Raw genomic sequence first — 22,737 nt, forward strand, 5'->3', positions numbered from 1 at the left:
TCAGAGGGTAATGTAGAGGGAGAGGAGCATGGAGATTTCTGCTGTCAGACAGAATGGAAGAACATAGAACTTGACTTCATAGTTGAGCTCCTGCCTTCACATTACGATACAAATGAGCAGGAGGATCAAAACCTGATTTATGGTGTTGTGACTTATACCCAACGGCGGCCTATTGGTTAGATGAACATTGACACGAATCTTCTCTCAGAAACACGAAACACAAACTATATACCAGAATCAAATCACTCAGACAGATCGACTGTAATGCCTGTAATATGTCAGTTCCGACAGAATGTAAGGCATGATATGGCAATGTAATAATGCTTTGTATGCCTATTCTACAATAAAAAAGTTTAAAAAAAACCAAGAAAACAAACGTATTTTATGATTCCATGTTTAACAACCATGAAAAGTAAGATTGGATGGACACAGATAAGGAGCTGAATACGGTACTAGTGGAAGTTTTATATGCATAGTACTGGGGACAGGTTCTCTTAAATGAGGAGTACTTACTACTTAAGGGCACCCAATTTACAGACAACCCCTAGTTAAAAACAGACCCATCTGGTGAAGCTCTCCAGATGCTTTACTATGGTCCCAGACTGCAATGATCAGCTGTAAGGTGTCTGTAAATAAGCTTTATTGATAATCCTTATCAAATTTTTTTTGTACAATTATAAAAAATACAGTTTTGACTCGCATACAAATTCAACTTAAGAACAAACCTATGGAACCTATCTTGTATGTAACCCGGGGACCCTCCTGTATTGCAAAGTTCACTATAACCTAAACATTGAATAGCTTCAAAGGTTTAGTTTTTAATATGTTACCATTACGTAATGGGGAAAGCGTTAGGCTATATTCACATGAGCATATGCGGGACGTTTATACAGGCGACTTATATATGGCCGATATACGTCCCCCATACATCGTTATGGACTCACGGCGCCCAACGGGAGGGGTACGGTGCTGCACATGTGCGGCACTGTACTGTTCCGTACCCCGTAGAAAGATTGATGTCCTATCTTTCTACCAAATAAGGCGCTGTGCATTCCTACGGAGAGGGGTGGGGGTGAGCGGTGCTCTCCCCCTCCTCCTCTCCCCCAGCACTGTGCCCACCGTGCTATGGTACGACGGGCAATGGCTGTGTGAATGTAGCCTTATATTGTGTGGTTGCTGGAAAGAAAACTTATTTATCTTTTAGAAACACTAATAAAATGCTGTGAGTTTCCTTGTGACATATTCTCAGATGGGCTCTTTTATTTGCAGCTGTCACATCATACGAGGATCTTGGGCTACTTGCGTTTGGGTCACCCGGGAAGGTACAGCTAACTTATTTGTTTTGTCAATTTTTATATTTTTTCCTTTTACATCTTCTTTTTTTTTTACCAAAACCTGCCTGAGAACATCTCAATTGTTGTGCACAATAACAAAGATAAATTCTAGATGGGACATTTCTAAGTGGTGATTTAGCATTACAAAACAATAGTGCATTTCTTCCCACCACAGATTTGGAATCATCAATATAATTAGAGCAGAAAATATTTTCTAATGTTCTTTCCAGTAAGGACCACAATCACCAGATGTAATTTGTACACAAAGAACGCAGGATCATTTGGGTTTCATTGTAGGGGGGATAACCACAGGATTTTATATGCAGTTATTGCCATCGGTCTTTCATTGCTGTCAGACGTAATTGCCTATTCTTATTACGGTATTTGTTGTTTTCTGTGTAGATCCTAGTGGCGAGCACAATCCTGATTCAGAACATTGGAGGTAAGTGGAGAACAAGTCGAGAATAATCTGTTGCTTTGCAAAAGTGCATATTAAAATCTGTCCTGTATTATATATATATATATTTTTTTTTTAGACCTGAACAGTAAACCATGATACATTCACACTAGTGTTATATACTTATATTACAATCCAAGTTGTAAATTCACATGCGTTAAAGGGGTGTGCCCATAAAAGAAAGTTCTCAAATTCTAATCCCCTAGTGATGTTTACACAATAAAGACCATTTTTAATCCTTTTACGTTGCAATTTTACTAAAAATAGTTTTATTGCTGTTTTAGCTCTTATAACTCAGTGATGGTCAGTATAATATAAGAAGACACTTCATGATTCCTCTGTGTTATGAGATGCTGTGTGCTGACAATGTACTTAGGTTATTGGGGTACGGGTTTATCTACACTTTTATTTAGCTTTATTTAGCACTAGAAAAAAGTATCTGACACATGAAAAAGAGAGATGCGTCAGATCAGAGATGATGATATCCATGAGATGGATATAAAACACAATGGCACTCTGAGCTCTGCTAACTCACCTATAACACACACACATTTAGATCTGCTATATTCCTCCCTCCAGGATAAAGACCTTTATCTTTCAGTAGCTATTCCAGTAAATTTCCGCACACTGCTGCTTTCCGGCAGGATGTCCCTGTGTTTGGGCTGTTCTTGTAATGCATGGGGGGAAGGCAGAGAGCACTGCAGTGTGCAGACAAGAGAAGCAATTCATGAGAAGAGTATGACCATAGTCAGAATATTCGGGGGCAACCAGATTGTAAACAGCAGGACTGATAGATTGGAATTATAACTGTGAAATGATGTATTTTTGTTAATAATGGTGAATTGGAGAATATGCTATTTTGTTATCCTAAGTATATTCAAAAATCTTGTCTTTGTGGGAAAACCCCTTTAAAGGAGTTTTTTTTTTCACTTTAGAAAACTCGATTTCTCTTCAGGAGCCTTATCCATTTTAAAAATGACAAAAAAATATTACTTGTTGCGTTTTTCTCTGTGCAAATTAAAGTGTAGCTCAGATTTCAAAATGATTAAAATTTTCATATGTAATTCTCACCCTTTCAAAAGAAACTGAATGATGACCATATATTATCCCTTTTTGTTCTTATGTATTTCTGCTCTGAAGCTACTTCTCATAAATCTTCCTCAGCAGCAGTGACGTGAGCAGAGATTAACCTCTTCATTTCTTCACCCCAAAAGCTGAGTCAGTTATAAGATGCCCAACTTTAATGAGCCACCTCATACTACCCCAGAAATTATATATACTACAGTACAGTAATAAATAACACCCCACCAATCAAATACTGCATTAAGAGGACACCCATAGTGGACACCCCAGAGAAGACAATAATAAAACTGGAGTCCCTGGCAGGGGTTGTTTATGTCTTTGTTTTGTTGTAAAACCCTTTTTAAAATTAATAAAGAAATATCTGATTTGAAAAATTATACTGGAGTCCCCAAGAAAAGAAAATGATGCTAATGGAGTTAGTCAGATGTTTGGCTTGACCTTCCCCTCCCTCCAGAGTGAGCAGGGAGCAACAATTAAAATCCATCAAATTTCTTGTGTACACGATGAGCAGCAAAGTCAGAGAAGACGGTTACCACATCCTAAACTGAGAACAGCAAAAAAACTGCTGGACATAGGAAATGAAAGTAATAGCAAGGTTGACCTAAATCACCAGAACTTTAAAGCATAAATGGGGGTGTGAAGTCTTCTCAAGCACCAATGACTGTAAAAAATTAAGACCTACTCTGAAATTTGTGACTCAGGCAGTCGGATCACACATGAGGCTTTGGAAACCAGATCCGTGTGTATGAGCCCATAGAAAAACATTTGTCCATGTTCTTTGTGTGGATTTAGAGGATAGCACATGGACAGTTCATGGGCATGTAGCCTTAGATATCCAACAAGTGAATGGGTGCTCGCCAACCGTAAGTGAGGATGTAACAAGTCCTAAAATCCGCTTTTCTCTTACTTGGGGGTAGTAGGACCTCCTGTATACTAATACTGCAGATAACAAAGTAAACTGGCCAGATGACATGAGATAAAGATGACAACACACCCGATTGTGGTCAGCCAAAAATGCTCAACTGCTAAACATTTGTGAGGACTATGATCTCTGTAGCCATACAATAAGGCCTCCTGTAGTATGGGGACGTGAGCTACCCATTATCTCTATGTGCTCATACTCACGTGGGTGGCCTCCACGGCCCTTCTTTTGAGCTGACTGCCCGGGCCACAAAACTTAAGTCCTATTCCTGTTTGCTGCTCAGACAGTATTTTCTACGTCATGAGAACTTGAGCAGACCACATATTTTTTGTGTTTGTGTCCACGTTCATGGGCAGGTAGGATAACACGTGTGGTTCTATGATCCGTTAGAAAAATATGACCCCTTTGCAACTTGTGCCGAGCCTAAGGCTACATTCACACTACCGTATGGAGGATGTATATACGGCCGACGTTCATACGTCCTCCATAGATGGCAATGGGCGCACGGCGCCCTACGGGAGCGGTACGGTGCTGCACACGTGCGGCACCGTACCGTTCCGTACCTGGGAAAAAGATAGGACATGTCCTATCTTTTCCCGTAATACGGCGCCGTATGCCATAACTTCCTATGGAGAGGGGCGGGGGTGAGCTGCGCTCACCTCCTCCTCCTCTCCCCGCGCACTGCCGTTGCCCGCTACGGTACGGTACGGTACGGGCAGGCAACGGCAGTGTGAATGTAGCCTTAGGCTGGTGCCACACGCACCACTTTGTCTGCGTTTGATTTAACGCAAAACACCGGCGGCTCATTCGTGATCGCAGGCGTTTCCATAGAAACGCCGATGCGATTGGGCTGCGGGCCGCCCCGGTGGGTGCGGCTTTGTCTGCGTTTGCGTTTTCAAACGCAGACAAAGCAATGCGTGTGGCACCAGCCTTACCTTCTCAGACACAGGTTTCTATTGGACCCTGTGTCCTTAGGATCTTCTAAGATTCCAGTAGCCCAAATATTGTGATTGGCAGCGCTTATTCACCGTGTGCTGAGGAATTATGTATTTTTTACATTTGAAAACCTAATAGATGTCTTGCATATGTTCTGCTGGGTCTTGTCTGCACCAGTATCTCCCCTGAGATCCCTTTCCTCAGTAGTAGAGACATCATGAAGTCAGACCTCATTCGTCTGGCCTTGTTTCTCACAGCAGATGTTGGATAATGGAGCTCAGGTCATACGGCCACTTGGCCCCATGTAGGCAATATTAGAGAGTGTCCCACCATTTGCTTACAGGTCACCATGTGTAACGGCATCAGCTGCAGGAACCACATGGAGCTGATGTTTTATAGTCTGTTTTCCTAACAGTGAGATCTGTCTCTGAGGACGCTCCATCTAAAGTCATCCCAGATAGTGCTGCAGCCATAAAACAATTACAGAACATTGCACATTATATACCACATCGGGATCTTCTGGTCTGTCAACAAGTTAAATATCTTTTATTTTATTGTAAAGTTTAAAAAAAAACTTGGAAAATTTAGGATAACTTAAGGGCATTTTTTTTCTCTCATTTTTTCCACATATGACATACCTATACAGGCAGTCCCCGGGTTACATACAAGATTGGGTCTGTAGGTTTGTTCTTAAGTTGAATTAGTATGTAAGTCGGAACTGTATATTTTATCATTGTAATCCCAGCCAGAACTTTTTTGGTCTCTGTGACAATTAGATTTTAAAAATGTTGGATTGTCATAAGAACCAGGAGTAACAATAAAGCTTCATTACAGACACCTGTGATAACTGTTATAGCTGTGTATTGTGGCCTAGGACTAAAGTACAGTAAATTACCAACATCCAGAGGTCCGTTTGTAACTAGGGGTCGTACGTAAGTCGAGTACAGGGACCGCCTGTATTAGTTTTTGTGGGACATGCAGTATCTGTGGAATGTAATGGTGGAGGCGCTGAGATTTTTTTTAAGTTGAAAAAAAAATACTATTTAATTCTGTAGGTTTTTCTTTCATTTTGAAAATGATTACAACTTTCTTGTTTTTTGTGTGTAACTATGGTTTTTAATTGGGGTACATTTTTTGGTCTTTTATTTTAGCTGTTTATATGTCTCTATGGCTTTCATTGTATAGGATGTATTAGGATTTTTTTGCATTAAATAGATTTAGGCTTGCTTTACTTTTTTAATACATTTTAGGGTTTTTTTTTTAAGTTATATTTTTCTGTTATCTATTCTGGTCATGATCTTGAAAGCTGCCAGTTTGTTCGGCCAGCAGCAGATGAAGGGCTGCACAGAGGCTTAGTGGTTAGTGGAGTCTTTGTTTTATACCAAAATATGATGCAAGGACTCCCTGTCTATCAGCCCAATTTCAGAGGCGGCATTGTATTAACAGTTACAATGACAATTTCCTGGCAGACCTTCAACGTATTTCTAAATGATGTAAAGACTCCCATACAATGGGGCAGATTTACTTACCCGGTCCATTCGCGATCCAGCAGCGCGTTCTCTGCGCTGGATTTGGGTCCGGCCGGGATTTATTAAGGCAGTTCCTCCGACGTCCACCAGGTGGTGCTGGTTCCCTGGAACGCACTGGAATACACCGAGCCGGGCTGATTGAAGGTAAATGCAAGCTCCGCGACACATTCTTTGTTTTAAATGCGGCGGTTTTTCCGAATCCGTCGGGTTTTCGTTCGGCCACGCCCCCCGATTTTCGTCGCGTGCATGCCAGCGCCGATGCGCCACAATCCGATCGCGTGCGCCTAAAATTCCGGAGAAATTCCGGGGAAATCGGCGCAAATCGGAAATATTCGGGTAACACGTTGGGAAAACGCGAATCGGGCCCTTAGTAAATGACCCCCATTGTGTCCATATGATCGGACCAACATAAGTTTGCATGGACTGTACAGCTGGCCTTAGTTATACAACACAGCCATTATTTTGTTTCCTCATAAGTACATTAACTAGGAAATGAGGGAATATAATTTTTAATACCAAAACTGATTTCAGGATAATCTTTATAAAATTTTAATAATAAATAAATTTGTGTTTTCTGTGTAGTCCTGTGTATTGCCATGGTGACAGACTACAAATAACTAATGTGTAGTCTGATGCTGCAATCTTAGTAGTTACATTATGCAGGTTAGAAAGATGAAGGGTACAAATGGAAGGCAGTTTGACCGCAAGATCTGGCGACATCCATTAAATTCTGATAATAGAGTAATCTATGTTTAAGCATTGAGGACTACATAGAAACCGTAGACATAAAAAACATAGGGCAGTTTTGATAAAGACCAGGTTCTAAGCTGTTTTGCTTTTCATGTTGGATGCCTCGGTAATAACTGGCACTTTTTATATGTAAGTAATCAAGTTTTTAACTATAAGAGAATTGTATGTAATTATATGCACTCAATTTACTCCTCCATTTAGGTGAGTTTGTACCTTTAAGTGCACGTTCAGTAGACCATGTAATACCGTTTATTAACGTTTGCAACATAAAGGAAGCCAAACACCTTTACAGCTGGCATTTAGTTCCTGGCTCATTTCGGTGGAGACGGAAAAGGCAAATCTCCCAGACCATGCACGGTTCCATTAGTTCCGCTATATAAACACATGTTCTGAAACTCATTGTTTACAGCAGTTTCTCAACACTATCCTTAAGAAACCTCCTTTCAGTCATGTTATGGTTATATTCACCCAATATTCTCCCTATTTGTAAGCTACCACAAGTAGAATCATGTGCGTCTGGGAGATGCTTATCCTAGTAATCCTGCAGATGGAGACCCAGTGAGGATAGATGGCGGTTTAGATAGCGACGCACACCACGGCGCCATTAGCCGCCCACTGTAAAGGGGTTGTAACAACTATTTAAGTTGTAGATAGAGGATAACTATCAGATCGGTGGGTTCTCCAGATTGCTGTTGCTCTCTGTCTCATGGTGGTGGTCCTAGCTGGTGGACCCTCACTGACCAGATTGTTTTCCTCTGTCCACAACTTAAATTGCTAGTACAACCCCTTTAAAATCTACCATCAAAATCAAGCCAGATAAACCAGGGACACTTATTCATAGATCCAGGCATTGCGACTGGTGGTAATCTTCTTATATTTGTAAGAAGTATAAACTTGTCAGAACTCACTAGACAATCCAGGATATCAATTCAGATGCTTTATTCCAGTCTAAAATATGTACAAACATCAAGATATGCAATAGATCGACGCGTTTCGAGACTCCAGGTCTTAGTCCTGAACCTTGCTAAGGATACATGTGATTAAGGGGGTTGAAACAAGTTATCAGGATAGGGCCTAACTTGCTGTTCAGTGGGGGTCTCGGTGATAAGACCCTCAAAGATCACGAGAACCCTGTCGAACCCTTTGTTGCTCCCAAAGATGTGCGGAGCATGCGGTCGCGCATGGCCGGGGCGACCCGACCCGTTCATCTCTATGGAGCTGACTGTTTGGCTGCAGTGTGTTTTATACAAACCCAAAGTGACCTATAATAGCAGCATAGGATAAGGGACTCGTATAAATGTTATCCATATGCTGGGATAAAAACCTGCAATGGAGTCTTGGTTCTACTTTGGGGTATGAATCTGCAGCAAGTTAATTATTACTATGGACTGCAATTCAACATTAACAATGACTCTCAGGTAGCCGGCCATGCTCGTATAAACGGCCATCGGGAGGCGGGGTTTCTTGACTGTGCAGTATAGTCCCCCACCTCCTTGACTTTTGTCATACGAAAGAGAGGAGATCATTAAAACAATTTCTTGTTTTTGGGGAGGGGAAGCATTCTGCTATGTTGTCCACCTATAAAATGACACTTGCAAACTGCTGGACAAGGTATTGTTTGTAGTTTTGGTGAGTAGCGGAAGTGACAGATTCCCCTTAAATGGTCAGTAACGTTTCAACAAACTTTGCATAAATCAATAGTCCAGGTGAATTTAAGAAACTTTATATTATATCATCAGAGCAAGTTACTCCTGCTCTTCTCTTCCCACGTTCTATCCTAATCTGTTTTTTTACCCTGAAATTGAGGTCACCATGTGGGGGGAACCATGAGTCACAACAGCTAGATCTCCACATAAAGTAGAGGCGAGAGCTGCTAGAGAATAAGGACTACACGTCACATAATGACCAGATACAGTGTTACTCCTCATGTACACACACAGACTACTGATTTCCACAATGTTTGTTGAACGTTTAGATACTAGTGCCCTATGTTAATATTTATTTTACACAGATTGGATTTTCTAAACCTTCACAAATCTCCTGAGTTACCCCTCTGTTTTACAACCTACGGAGTGTATGGAAAAATGAGGATTTCAGCAGGCGAGGATTATATGTTCCCGCTCCATTTGTTTTGATTGCCATTTCTTAATGACTGATATACGGCCTGCGCGCTGCTAGCACCAGTGACGCCAAGGTTTAAAATAGCCTTTACTTCAGACCCCGGTGTCACAGCGTGAGGGTAAACCGCTGGGTTAGCACAATTTGTCTGACTTTGATTTGGCGTTCCTCTATGGCCACTGTGCTGTTAACCCTTTAGAAGCAAAGTGTCTATCAATCATTCCTACGTTTCTGTGGAATCTTATTCCTTAAGACACATCTGCTGTCGGGAGAACAGGGTTAATCATCTCTCCTTGCAAAATCCCCGACAGCTAATTAACACCTTACTTGCTAAATTGGTTAAAAATGTTGCAGACCTTTCCTTACCCCCACAACCTTTTCTATGGGAAACATGATACTTGGAGCTTTCACTGTCTCGCTGTGTTGACCACAAGATCTGTTTTGTAGCTCTGGGGGTGTGCGGGATGTCTGACTTTATTATTTGGTCTTTCTTTGAATCCAGTATTGTGCAGGTTTGATTTATTGAATTCTAATAAGAATAGTTGTCATTACTGTAGTAGAATTAGGATTTCTAGCAAGGCAAATACTATTGCCATTTATAGTAAACAGTGAATTGTAAATCCATCATGCGTCTAAGACCCTATTTACAAGGGCCGTGTGTGGATATATATCCATCCGCAAGTTTGCAACCGAATATATGTTCCCACAGACTCCTATGGCGCTGGGCGTGGTACGGTGAGCACAAAAAGGGTTTCCTCCATCTTCATCTATTTTCTATGGAGAGGGGTGAGCAGCGCTCATCTCTCCTCCTCTTCAGCGCGCTGACGTGCACTCACCTTGGCTACATCCGGCGAGTACATGTCAATTTGAATGTACCTCTAGACTGGTGACAAACATGGCATTTTTTTGTAAAATTTTTGCATCTTTGAAAAAAAGCATCAGTTTTGCACCTTGGCTTTTTAAATGGGATTTTTTATAAAGTGTCTTTACTTTGCGTTTTTTAGGTCTGCGTTGGTGATGTGACGCAATGACAAAAATTGAACAAAAACGCCACGTGTGTCACCGGTCTTAGGGTACATTCACATTGACGTGTGCTCACTGACCCAAAGCCCAGCCAAGCATACATCAGATCTCTGGAGAAGAGGAGAGATGAGCGGTACTCACCCCTACCCTCTCCATAGGGTATGGCAGAATATAGGTTATGTCTCCATGCATGCTGCAGTGAAACAACATGTGCTCACCGCAACGTGACTGGGCGATATAGTCGTCAATGAGTATCAGCATTGGTCGCTACTACATTTCTGTGAATGCACCCTTAAATTGGCGTTTACCCTGCATTTTGAAACCACCGTGGCTGGTGTTCAGCCCGATCGCAAATGCACCCCCTGTTTCGCATTATTTGTGCTTGGTTCCTATCACATGCCCTTCTATGGAATCACATATGTGAGGAGGAGTTTGCTTTACGTTTGAAAATTTTCTTGTGTCCTAACGCTTGTGTTTTTTTTCCCTGTTCCTATATGTTTTTCAGCTTTGAGGGTGCATTCACACGTGGTGGGAATGCATGCGTTTTTAAACACATCACAACACTTGAGAAGAGGAAGTTTGCCGAATTACATTGCTGTCAACTTTGTGTTTACATTAGGTGGCATTAATGTGGCGTGTGAATGCACCTTGAAAGCGTTTTTCTTCATTGCTGAAGTTTAAGCAACTGTGTGCCAATGTTAACACAGCTGATTACACTTCCGGCAATAAAGAAAAATGCTTTCAAAGCTGGAAAACGCTTAGTAACATAAAAATGCATGTGTGATGACGCCACGTGTGAATGTCCCCTTAGTTACTCCAAGACCCCTGTTCTCTGGATTGGGTTCCCATTCTCATGATTCCCACCAGAAGGATCCCCCTTATAACGATTATGGATTTTATACTCCTCAGCCAATAAGAAATATCTGCTGCACACACCTGTCCATAGGTACTGTTACATAGTGTGCAGTATTATCTCTGCATTGATTATCAGCCTCTCAATATGAATAGGAGAAAACAAGCGGATATTGTGACAATTGTACAGAATTGAAGCATAAAGTACATTAGAAAGTTAAAGAAATTTTTGTTTTCTTGAATATAGAGCAGCCAGTTATTATGTACGTTACAAAGTGTTTGCCTTGAGGGGTAATGTAATGAAACCATGCTCAGTCATCATCACAAACTTACAACCTAATAAACATGTACGATTATTCTATACACTATTCTGTCTTACACACAGAGGACTCATATTGACGTGGGATGGGTTGCTATAAGACCCTGCTTTTGCACACTTTTGAACTTGTGATAGTAAATCACCCCTACTGTCACAGTTTTGGATAGTTGGAGTCAGGCCGGGGGAAACCTGATGCTTTACTTTGGAAATGCACTTGATTGTGTGATGAGAGAGCGGTGAGAGGCTCATGGGGTCTGTACATGTGAGGACACAGCGCCATCTGCTGGACACTGACAGTTGGGCAAGACACTATGGACTGTATGAAGAAGCAGCCATTTTTTCTTAACACCAAAAGCAGAATAAATATTTTATTAATAATAAAGAGAGATGACATAATGTAGATGTAACACTGTATCTGGCTGCTAATGCTGCTCACAGTGGTTCTATTGTTGTAGATTGTTGTGTAATACAACAAGTGACGTGAACATTAGTAAATATTAGGTAATTGCTTCATTTTATCCTCCTACTATTGATTGTATATTTAATCAAATAAGACATGTAAGTATGCTAAAATACGGACTGACTGTTCTCTTTCCTATAAGAAGGGCATTTGTTGCCTGAAACGCGTCAGCGAGCATGTAACCTGTGATGAACTAGCGTTTAATGGATTACAATAAAGAATTGAGATTTTATGTTTACAGTGGCAGAAAACAATAATAATTTAAATAATAATTCATATTATTACATAATTACATATATATAGCACACAGATTGTGCCAAATGAGTCCCTGTCCCCATGGGGTTCACAATCTAATCAACTTACCAGTAAGTTTTGGAGCGTGGGAGGAAACCAGAGGACCCGGAGGAAACCCGCGCAAACATGGAGAGAACATACAAACTCTTTGCAGATGTTGACCCTGGGACTTGAACCCAGGACCCCAGTGCTGCAAGGCTGTAATGCTAACCACTAAGTTCCTTTTAAGCCTAGTTCTGTTTTCTATGTTATTTTTGCTACAAACTCCCATAGGTAGTATGACATGTATGTAGTAATGGTATGATATGGCACTAGATCATGATCCGTGTGATACTGGGGCTGAGGAATATCATATATACTGGACCAGCGGTCCCCATACACTACTGTACATGCTTCTGGGAGAGATTACCTGTTTAATAGGACATCCACAAGGACATATACACTATGGATTTGTAATACGGCCATGTGCATAAATCCCCCCTCTGGCGGGGTATATTTATCCTATATTAGTTAGAGTGACAGGCACACTCTAAAAGTAAGTTGTGCATAACATTTTGCTGGGCATCTGTCACAGCTGGGATCTCTGGCACACAAAATATATTGGTCATAGGAAGTCCATTACTTAGCGGAGCAGGGGAGAATGTGACACGTTCTGTCCTCACCAGACTGGTCTAACAAATGTTTATTATAGAAATGAAAGAATCCCCAAGCCACAGGATAAACAGGCAACTTCCTCCCATAGTGCATCTGTTTGTTTAGTGATGGCTAATTAATCCTCTAAGTAGCTGACAGCCGCCCCCCAAGTGCTGAAAGTCTGATTGTCTTCCTAATTCACTGTAAACACTCCACATTCTCTCCTACAATGGGAAATCTACCCCGTATATAAACACGGACCGACTCGGCCCAGGGTTTAGGATGAGAAGTAGATTAGTGGAATCAGATGGAGGTGAACTTTTCAGGAAGTCCAGCACTGAAGAGTTATTACATAACATGTCCACTACTTAGGATTCAGGTGGTCTCCTAGACAAACCCCTCCGGATCCGGAGACTGTATTGCAGGAAGTAGCCATTGGCTTCCAAGGCCAGGGCCAAACCGCAGCTTGTGGCCACAAGACCTTGCATTAGGGGTAGCAGGAGCATGACATTAGCAATCGTAAAGTGTTCCTTGAAAAATTTTGTAACCATCAGTATGGAAAAATGTATTCTCTTTGGAAGTTGTAAGACTACTGCCATGTTCTTCTGATTCTGAGTTTATGCCATTCCCTACCTTGTAGATAGGGGTCTCCATTAATACCCCTATCAGGATTTATTGGAGATTTATCGTACGCCAGCGCCCCTCCAAAACAATGCCAGTGTTAGACCTGGCGTAGTTTTGTGTAAAAACTGGCAAACGCAAGTTTGCTGGTTTTGCAAAAGACCGCAGGCACTGGCAGGAACACCCCATTCCCACCCCCTCCACTGGCCACCAGGCCCTTCTATGCCCCCTCCGTTTTCACGATTTTAATAGCGTATTCTTGCACTGCACAAATTTGCAATAAATCCACTTTCTCTACGCCAGAAAACTGGCATCGGAGCAGTGATAAATCTACCCCATCTCTCTGTCAGGATAACAATGTCACGCTGCCTCTTAGACCGTGCTTCTGCTGGGCCATAGTAGGTAAATGACTGAAAGAAATACCACTTACATGATGTGGTTGCCATTGACCATGGAATCTGGGGGGTTAAACAGCCTGGTTCAGAGCTACCTACGATGCAGGTTGTAAGAGCTGAACTTTCCTCTGACCACCATAAAAATGCCCACAAGGTGTTAAAAAGAGAAAGAAATTTCTTGCCAACACATGGCCTTACAACAGATCCATACTATATAGTATTGTTATATAAAGCACAACCCTAAGGAATTTCTTCAGTCGGCAAAGATTTTAGTACTTCTTTCTGTCTTGTAAAAGTTAAGTGTAAGGTCCCAGGCACAGAATAGGTTAATCCAGCCTATAATCGCCTGTAACACGATATTATGTAGTAGGCTGACCTGCTGTTCTGCTCTCCGAACAAGAGAGGTGAGGACACTGGCGGAGGTGCCGTGCCGAGCTCCAGGCGGCAGCTGTGTTCCTGAGGCCACATATGGCATTGGGATATTTCCTAGTGTGAGAGATTCTCCAGAATTTAGGAATATCTCAGATTTTCCATTGACCCAGCAACTGCTTCTACTTGACCTTCCAGTAGGTATCAGACACATCACATTGAAATAAGTCCCATTTCACATAAAATAACATTCTCGGGTTTCTCCTTCCCTTTGACTTCTAATGAATATTGCGTTTATGAAAACATCATTAAAATGCTCTTACATTAGGGTGAAGCAGAAGGAATCTTATTGTGCGACTCTGAGTGCATGGAAAAAAAATTCCGGATAGCTAGTCTAGGAGTCACTGGATTAATTAACCATATGTGTTCCACAACAGCAGATGTCACAGAATTCATAAAAATCCTGACCAGAAAATGTATCTCTGTAAAATTCTGTGAAAATGAGGCTTTAATGGCTGCTTCATCTATCAGTGATGTTATTTGTATTCCATTGTAAGGATATTACAGGAGGATTCCCGATGTGTCCTTACAACATAGGGCTAAGACGTATCCCACTGAATGCACAAACAGTGGGTATGTCATCCTGTTCCTACCCCTCCCTCCTGAAAGTCAGTTATTGGCTTCTGCCAATGTAAAGGGTGTTCCCCAAATGATATTACTGTTCTTATATGGGCAGTTACATCAGTGTGGACTTCCTGTTAGTAAGCTCAGGAGAAGCCAGGGATGGATGCAATACTGTTGCATCCGTCCCCAATAGGCCACCATGTCTTCATCATAAGCAGGATGGAAAGACGTAGCTTGCCGGGTCTTTCCATGTTGTTTTTTCCACAAAATTCGTGTACAGTGCAGACAGCGGCAAGAGGTTGCATCTATCCTCCAGTATATGTATATGCTCAGCTTTTAAGTCCGGAGCTTTTCTGGCCTATATTCTAAATGTATAGAAAATGTATGATGTGAATGTGTAAATTGTGATCCAAAATGGTCTCCTGCTCTATCAATGACTGGGTGTGGCTTCGCGGAAATTGGTGTGTGTTTTAACATGCAAATGCACCTGAATTTTGGTGCATGTTTCTGGCATGAAATAAGGAAGTTAATAGGAGTTGTAAAGTTACACTTTTGCTAAATCTCTGTCTGAACTATTGACTATACCTTAACCCGGTTCTTTATTATCTATTGCAGCAATGTCCTCCTATCTGTTCATTATCAAATCCGAGTTACCAGCTGCTGTTGCTGGGTTCTTGGCCAGTGACCATAGTGGGTGAGTGTTTTTAATAAATTAATATAATGGTATGGAGTGACAGAGTTACATTTCAACTCTCTCACTACATTCTAGATGCTTTAGGGGAGACCTCCTGGGTTTCCTGGAGAGTGGACAAGTCTTCCTGTTGTTTCCGAGCCACATGGGCACATGGGGGGCTTTATCATAGTGTGTGGTTTCTTTGTCTGGTTTCTAGTGTTCTCTTCATTTCTCATGGTGCAAATGTGCAACTGATTTGTCAAACAGGCACATCATGAGTGACAAATATGTCTTTCTCCGTTTTACCCACCTCTCTTTTTTTCAGCTAGGACTTTTCTCCACAAAATTGTCACTAGATTAGCAACAATTTTAAAAAGTCTCAGGTTTTGTCCTCAAAAAAGTCACTATTCAAGACACTGTGCTACAATTTTGAATGATATTTTCTCATGCTGTGGTACTTCACAAAAATTACCTCAGACATCATGAATGACCTGCAGTAACAGCACACCAAAGAATATACCACATACATCAACGGAGACAAACACCACAGCGAGTGCTTCCTAACACAGAAACCAAAATGCCACTATGGAAAGTCCAGCTAATGAAAAAAATCCACCTCCTACAGTTCCTTGTCATCAGGAGCCTTTTTTCTGGCTCTCCCATGGCTCCATAGAGAATAGTGTACACATCAGGTTCTTGCAGGGCGATGGCTCATAGACAGTTACAGATCACATGACCCTCCATTGGTGGCCATTTTATGGACAGGCTGATGAGGTAAAAGACAGGAGGCTTTACTTTACATATGAAGAAAGCAAAGCAGGACTATTAATAGATGTATATTGGTAAATTAACTGATAACCTCCCTCCCACACATACACACACATTACATAAATCACGAGCTACATTGCCCAACCCCCTTAAGATAAATTCACAGAAATTCTGTAGCAATTTCTGCAACTGTCCTATGGAATAAATCTGTAGGGTTACTTCCCATTCACTTCCATGTTATGAAAAAAAGCATGGTACAGGGTCCGTGGTTGGAAAAGTTTTCTAAATCATTTGATAAAAAAGGATAGGAAACATTAATGGGTTGGCATCTGTCAGATATGTATGGCTTCTCCTGATATAGGATAAGAGAAGGGGTGACAAAAATAAAAAGTGTAAATGTCCTGTGTAGGCCCCTGGTTCCAGCGTTGTGGTGGTGTTCCAGTCTCCTGCAACCATAACCTGTCCTGAAGTGCGTGGGATTTCGGGACCCGCTTCAGCATCCAAGGACCACTGACACCCCTTCATCCTCATAGATTGTAAACTTTTGCAAGCAGGGTCTTCACTCCCATTATCCACCAGAAGTGATGTCCAGTGTTTCAAGGAGGCCACTGATAGGAGCTCAGGTCCCATGACCCTTGGCACTTCTGACTGAACCACCAAATCTGTAGATGGAACACTGCTGCAACGCTAGATCAGGGTACCGCCTATTTTTTTTTTTTTTTTTTTTTTTTTTTTTATCACCCCTGACCTGGCACCCAAGGGAGTTCTCCCAGGATTGCTGAAAAACCCCTTTAACTTGTATTTAATAAGTGTATTTGGCTTAATATGACTACAACACAACAAGTCCAAGATAATATTCTCAGACTCGTCTTTTATGACGCATGTATGGGCTTTGTTCCTTTTAACTATCCAGTATCCAGCAGTAAAACCTATAAATCTGTGTTTCAGGGCCTGGTACCTAGATGGCAGATTGCTGTTAATAATCACAGCAGTGTGCATTGTACTCCCATTGGCGCTGCTCCCCAAAATAGGTAAGGAAAAAAAATCTACTCTTTCCTCTTAATGGGCTGGCAAGGGATGGCAAAGGAAAGGGGCCCTGGTAGAAGGTACAGAGAGCTTTTTTAATTTGTTTCAGCCAGGGGGCCTGGCTTGTTAAGCCATTACTTAGGTTGCAGTAGTATGTTGTCTGTTATACAAAAATAAAATCTTTACAGGAGAACATTAAAGGGCAGCTTTTACTTATGGCATTCCATTAGCGGTAAAGCTCGTCCTAATTCGGCCCTACAAAACGACATGAATGATCTGTGACAGGCACTGGGAAAGGCTGTTATTTTGAGCTTTAAGCTCCAGATACCACGCACTGTAAAATAAAACATACCAGAAATGTAAAACCTTAGCCCTGCATTAAGATCAGGTTCCATATAAATTGCTTTTTATTTTACTGTTATTTTACAGGCTTTCTTGGCTACACAAGTAGTTTGTCATTTTTCTTTATGGTCTACTTTGCCATTGTGGTAAGTCCTTAAAATAAGTCTTTTTTTTTTTTTCGGGGGGCTTAAGTGGCCGAAATGACTTACTCCCTTTTCACGTCTTTAATGAGTCCGTTCTGAACTGAACTTCCACCCCCTTCTCCTAATGCATTTTTATCACCTACACCTCTCGAATTGAGGTTTAGGTCACAGTGGTTTGAGGACAGGAATAATATGCACAAATAAATTTTCATGATAGAGTTTTAGGAAGTCTTTAGGTTTTAATATACCCATAGAGGACAAATATTATTTCATACCTTGTATAAATAGAATGGGGAAAGTTCTAACTTGGGCTGCACCCAACTGTGTCACCTTTTAAAAGCGGTTGTGTAGCACCCAGTTGATCGGCTGAATTGTATGAGCTAAGGTGTGAAATTGTACGAGGAGGTGACGCAGGGGAATCTGGGGAGTCTGTAAAGGAAATCTACCATCAAAATCCTTCGTAATAAACCAGGGACACTTACTTATAGATCCAGGCACTGTGACTGAGGTAATTTTCTTATATTTGTTATCCATGTTCGCCTTCTGTTTAAAATGAACTTTAAAAATGATGCTAATGATCCTGAGCGGCTTTGCTGCCCAGTACAGTGCTGCCCATGCAGTCTTATGTCTTGCCTTTTAAAGGGAATCATTCATTGGTTTTAATCATGTTAAAATACAGATGGTATTTAGGTAGCAACTTTGGAGATTTGTAACTACACCCTATTCAGTGTTTTAGTAGCAACAGGATTGTGAAAATAAAAATAAGTATTTTATATCCTTGTATTGTGGCTGGTCATAGCGAACTCTGGTGCACTAGTGTGTGAGATCGCTTAAAGGGCCACTTTCAGTAAACAATCGATATTATTTGTGTAATAAGTTATACAATTTCCAATATACTTTCAGTATGAATTCCTCGTGGTTTTCTGGAACTCTGCTTGCTGTATTTCTATAGAAAGCTTATCTATTTACTTCCAGAGGACAGAAATCTGTCCATGGTGAAGTGATAGACATGCAGGTGCATGAGCCGTTACTATCACTGTGAGGGTGCAGTCATACGTTGTGTTCAACGCATGCGTTTAAAAATGCATTGCAACAGCTGAAGAGAGATTTTCCTAATTAAACAGCTGTTTACACTTGTGTTTACAAAATGCAAATGTTAACACTTGTGTTAACCCGATGTTAACGGGTGTGTTAACAATGTGTTAATGCACGCATTTTGTAAACCCAAGTGTTAACTGCTTTTTCATTAGGCAAATCTCTCTTCAGCTTTTGCAATGTGTTTTTAAATGCATGCGTTAAACACGACGTGTGACCGCCCCCTGAGTAATAGGAGTTGTGTGATAACGGCTCGTGCACCTGCATGTCCATCACATCACCATGGACAGATTATATCCACTGGAAGTAAGCTTGGCTTTCTATAGAAGCAAAACAAGCAGAGATCTACAAAACGGTGAGGAACTGACACTGAAAGTATATTGGAAAATTGTATAACTCTTCCTTACTCAAGCCATATCAAATGTTTGTTGAAAGTGGGCAATCCCTTTAAATGTTCTGCTGCAGTATTCAAACAGAACCCTGCCATAGTAGTGACTCTGAATATAGCACCCATCTTCCCCTCTGCTCTATGAAGTTGCTTATACAAGTTCAGCTATAATCCTGGAATATACATGCATTGTCATAGTCCTGCTGCTACTAACACACACTCACAGGTATGGTCACACAGCTCTCCAGGATTGATACGTGACACTGTCTCCAAATTTACATGGTTATATAGAATCCTTTTAATCAGAGTTCTGTCTGGTCCAAAGTGACTTCAAAACCATCCAAAATCATATTGCTGTTTAGGGATTTTAGCAGAAGAAACAAAACCTTTGTGACCACAAACCTATGAAGCAATGTGAAGATTATCATACTTTTATGGATATGCAAATCAGCCTGCACAATTTCTAGTTGCTGGTTCTATCCTTCCATATTTTTCATCAGTTTTTTTCTTATGTGTAATGACTTGTGTGTCTGACAGGATATGGGCGGCACGGTGGCTGAGTGAATAGCACTTCTGCCTTGCAGCACTGGGGTCCTGGGTTCGAATCCCACCCAGGTCAACATCTGCAAAGAGTTTGTATGTTCTCTCCGTGTTTGCGTGGGTTTCCTCCGGGTACTCCGGTTTCCTCCCACACTCCAAAAACATACTGTTAGGTTGTTTAGATTGTGAGCCCCATGGGGACAGGGACCAATTTGACATGCTTGTGCAGCGCTGCGTAATCTGTGTGCGCTATATAAATAAAGAATTATTATTATTATTATTATTTATGGAGGATGTCCTCTACTAAAGTGTAGTTGCATATCTGGAGAACTGGGCCACCTTCCTTACCATGTGGATCCTCAGAATAGAATTGGGCACAGTGGGATACAGCATGCCATGTCGGCTTCCCGGCCAGACTAGATGGCTGACTCAATGACATGTGAAGCCTCCGTGCAGATATTATTGGAACTTTCTCATGTCACTTTGTGTCTGGTTGAATCGCTGGAACGTATTTTAGACCTAGAGTTTTGCAGCCTGTTGTGCAGATCCTTTTTGAAGGCCCAGTTTCTGATGGGGGAGGACATAGCTGTGCGGAATACGTATCCAGAAGAAAGGGACACCAAAACATAGGGGGAGATTTATCATCAAGTTTCTAGCTGTTCTAGTTTCCCATGGAAACCAATTAGAGCACAGCTTTAATTTTATAAATAGCTGTGGGAGAATGAAAACTGGGCTCTGATTGGTTGACATAGTCAACTAGAACAGTTTTGCTCTAAGAGACTTGTGATAAATCTCCCTCATATTGTGTATATCAGCAGCGCCTCCTAAGTTGCATCTTGCTCATTAATCACATGTGCAAAAGCTCAATACAAAGAGGAAAAAAATAACATTGACGTTCGCCTTCTGCAAATGCAGGATCTCAACATTTTCCAAGAGACGCAAATCCATCCCCCCTCATCTCTACATCAGGGGAATCTGTAGACTTGTAATATAATTAAGCAGAAGTATAAGCAAAGGTCTGGTGTAAGCGCTAGTAGAAGAGAATTGTTTACATATGTACAGGGTGTATGAGAGATTTCAAGACCTTGAAAGAAACCTGTTATCATTGCCAGGATGAATTTTTGCTTGTGTTCAGCCCACACCTCGGGGGAACATGACAATAGCCACATTTTTAGGATTTTAGTACTTACCAACCAATCAATCAGTGAATAATTGTGTAAAGATTATTATGGACTTGCCAAAAATCTGGTATATTCATGACCCCAGAGAAATAGGCTGGACCACCATGATGTGCAATAATGGCCGCAGCATTCATCATGAGTGTTTCTTCTTCTCCTGCTCCAAGGAACGTTATCGTTGTACTTTTTTACTGGCTCTGAATCTCCCACTGATTTTTTTTAGATTGAGATAGTTGTATCCTCTGTGTATTTTTGTAGTCTTTAGTGCTTTGTGATGATTTTCATTTTTTTGAATATTATTCTAAAGGCTCCTTGGATTTGGCTTGGAGTCAGAGTCAGATATGTATTTGATTACAAAGCCTTAAGTGAGAGTCCACAATCGGCCAAAAAATATGGCGGATTAGTTTTGAGCATCTGTAGGTAGATACCATTCGGTAATTGTTGTCGACTGCTCATTTGGATGGCCACTATTCTTATTGACCTTTATAAGTTTGGACAAATCTGTATATGTGCAAACTAGGGATAGGGCAATAAGGGCATAGATTTTAAGAAACTGCTGTAACACGGTCAACATTGACTTGTACTATGGATGGTCATGTTGCGGTTAACACACCTTGACTTCACCATGAGCGCCGAGGCTCCTGTGGAGATGGGAGGGGTGTGGAGGCAAGTGAGTTGGTCTTTCCTCAGAGATCTACTGACCTGTACAAAATAACAAAGCCCAACCTTTCCACCAGGGAGTGCAGCATACTCCCAGATCTACACTAACAACTTTTTATTTGGTTTTCAGGTTGTGATTAAAAAATGGTCTATTCCATGCCCCCTTCCTATGAATCATACAGTGACGTACATGGAGGTAAGATTGCCAGCTTTTAATTTACATGTGCAATCACCTGTTCTTTGTTACATCAAATGCTACTATTGCAAATGCTACCTTTCTTTATCGCTTTAATTCGGACACACTGTAACTGAAGGCAACAAAAATGCTGTTTTATGTAATTTGTAATAATATTAGATAACCCAACTAGCATTAAGGCCTCATGCACACCACCGCTGTATTGGCCGTAAATACAGAACGTTTTTCACCCTTATGAGTACATATGGCACCGGTATCCGTATAAAATACAGTGGGCTGGCAAATGATGGGTGGCTGATAGAATGCAACTCCCATCCAGGTCTCCCTGGATACTAAACGTATATACTGTAGCATTCTGTGCACAACTCTATACCGCACCTATGCAACCCATATATTACGGGACTAGGGAGTAGTTAAAGGGCGGTTTGGGACACTAAACCTCTGGTCCATAATCCCAAATCACCCTGACAGGGTTTCTTCAAACTAATTTTCATAATCCCTTACTGATGCACACCTTAATAGTACGACGGCTTCAGGTACGGGTGCATGGAGAGGGCTCACAGGCTGAGCCATCTCCATAGCCAGTAAGTCTTTGCTGCATATTGCAGCAAAGACTTACTGGTAACACCTGTGATCGGTGCTAGCATCGGGTGTTATTTCATTGATTGTCGCCAGGATCTTGCCATCAAAATGCCGAGGATCTAGCAGAGGATCGTTGCTCCCTGTGACGTCATTGGGTGTCTTCCAAAGACCAAAGGCTGTCTCGTTTTAACCCTGTCATTACAATGTGCTATCAGCACATTGTAATGAATGAGGAGGAAAATCCCCATGTACTGCCATACAGTAGTATGTTAGTATATGATAGGATCGATCAGACAACCTAGGGTTAAAGTGCCCTAGGGACTCTGAAAAATAGTAAAAATTATTTTTTAAAGTTTTTAAAAAAATTATAATAAAAAAACCTAAGAATTTTAATCTCCCCCCTTTCCCAAGAACTGATATAAACAGT

The 22,737-nt window shown here is 41.3% G+C and overlaps 1 protein-coding gene across 1 annotated transcript in view; it reads left to right on the plus strand.

Annotated features, from left to right (window-relative positions):
• SLC38A6 (solute carrier family 38 member 6) overlaps positions 1-22,737 on the plus strand; it is a 48,203-nt gene that overhangs the window by 7,799 nt on the left and 17,667 nt on the right. The window contains exons 4-9 of the mRNA XM_072115819.1: positions 1,270-1,322; positions 1,737-1,776; positions 15,335-15,413; positions 17,109-17,191; positions 17,616-17,674; positions 21,663-21,728. Coding sequence (XP_071971920.1) covers positions 1,270-1,322; positions 1,737-1,776; positions 15,335-15,413; positions 17,109-17,191; positions 17,616-17,674; positions 21,663-21,728 — 380 coding nt within the window. The remainder of the gene's footprint in view (positions 1-1,269; positions 1,323-1,736; positions 1,777-15,334; positions 15,414-17,108; positions 17,192-17,615; positions 17,675-21,662; positions 21,729-22,737) is intronic.

The sequence above is a fragment of the Engystomops pustulosus genome, chromosome 7 (assembly GCF_040894005.1).
Source record: "Engystomops pustulosus chromosome 7, aEngPut4.maternal, whole genome shotgun sequence".
Taxonomy (NCBI): domain Eukaryota; kingdom Metazoa; phylum Chordata; class Amphibia; order Anura; family Leptodactylidae; genus Engystomops; species Engystomops pustulosus.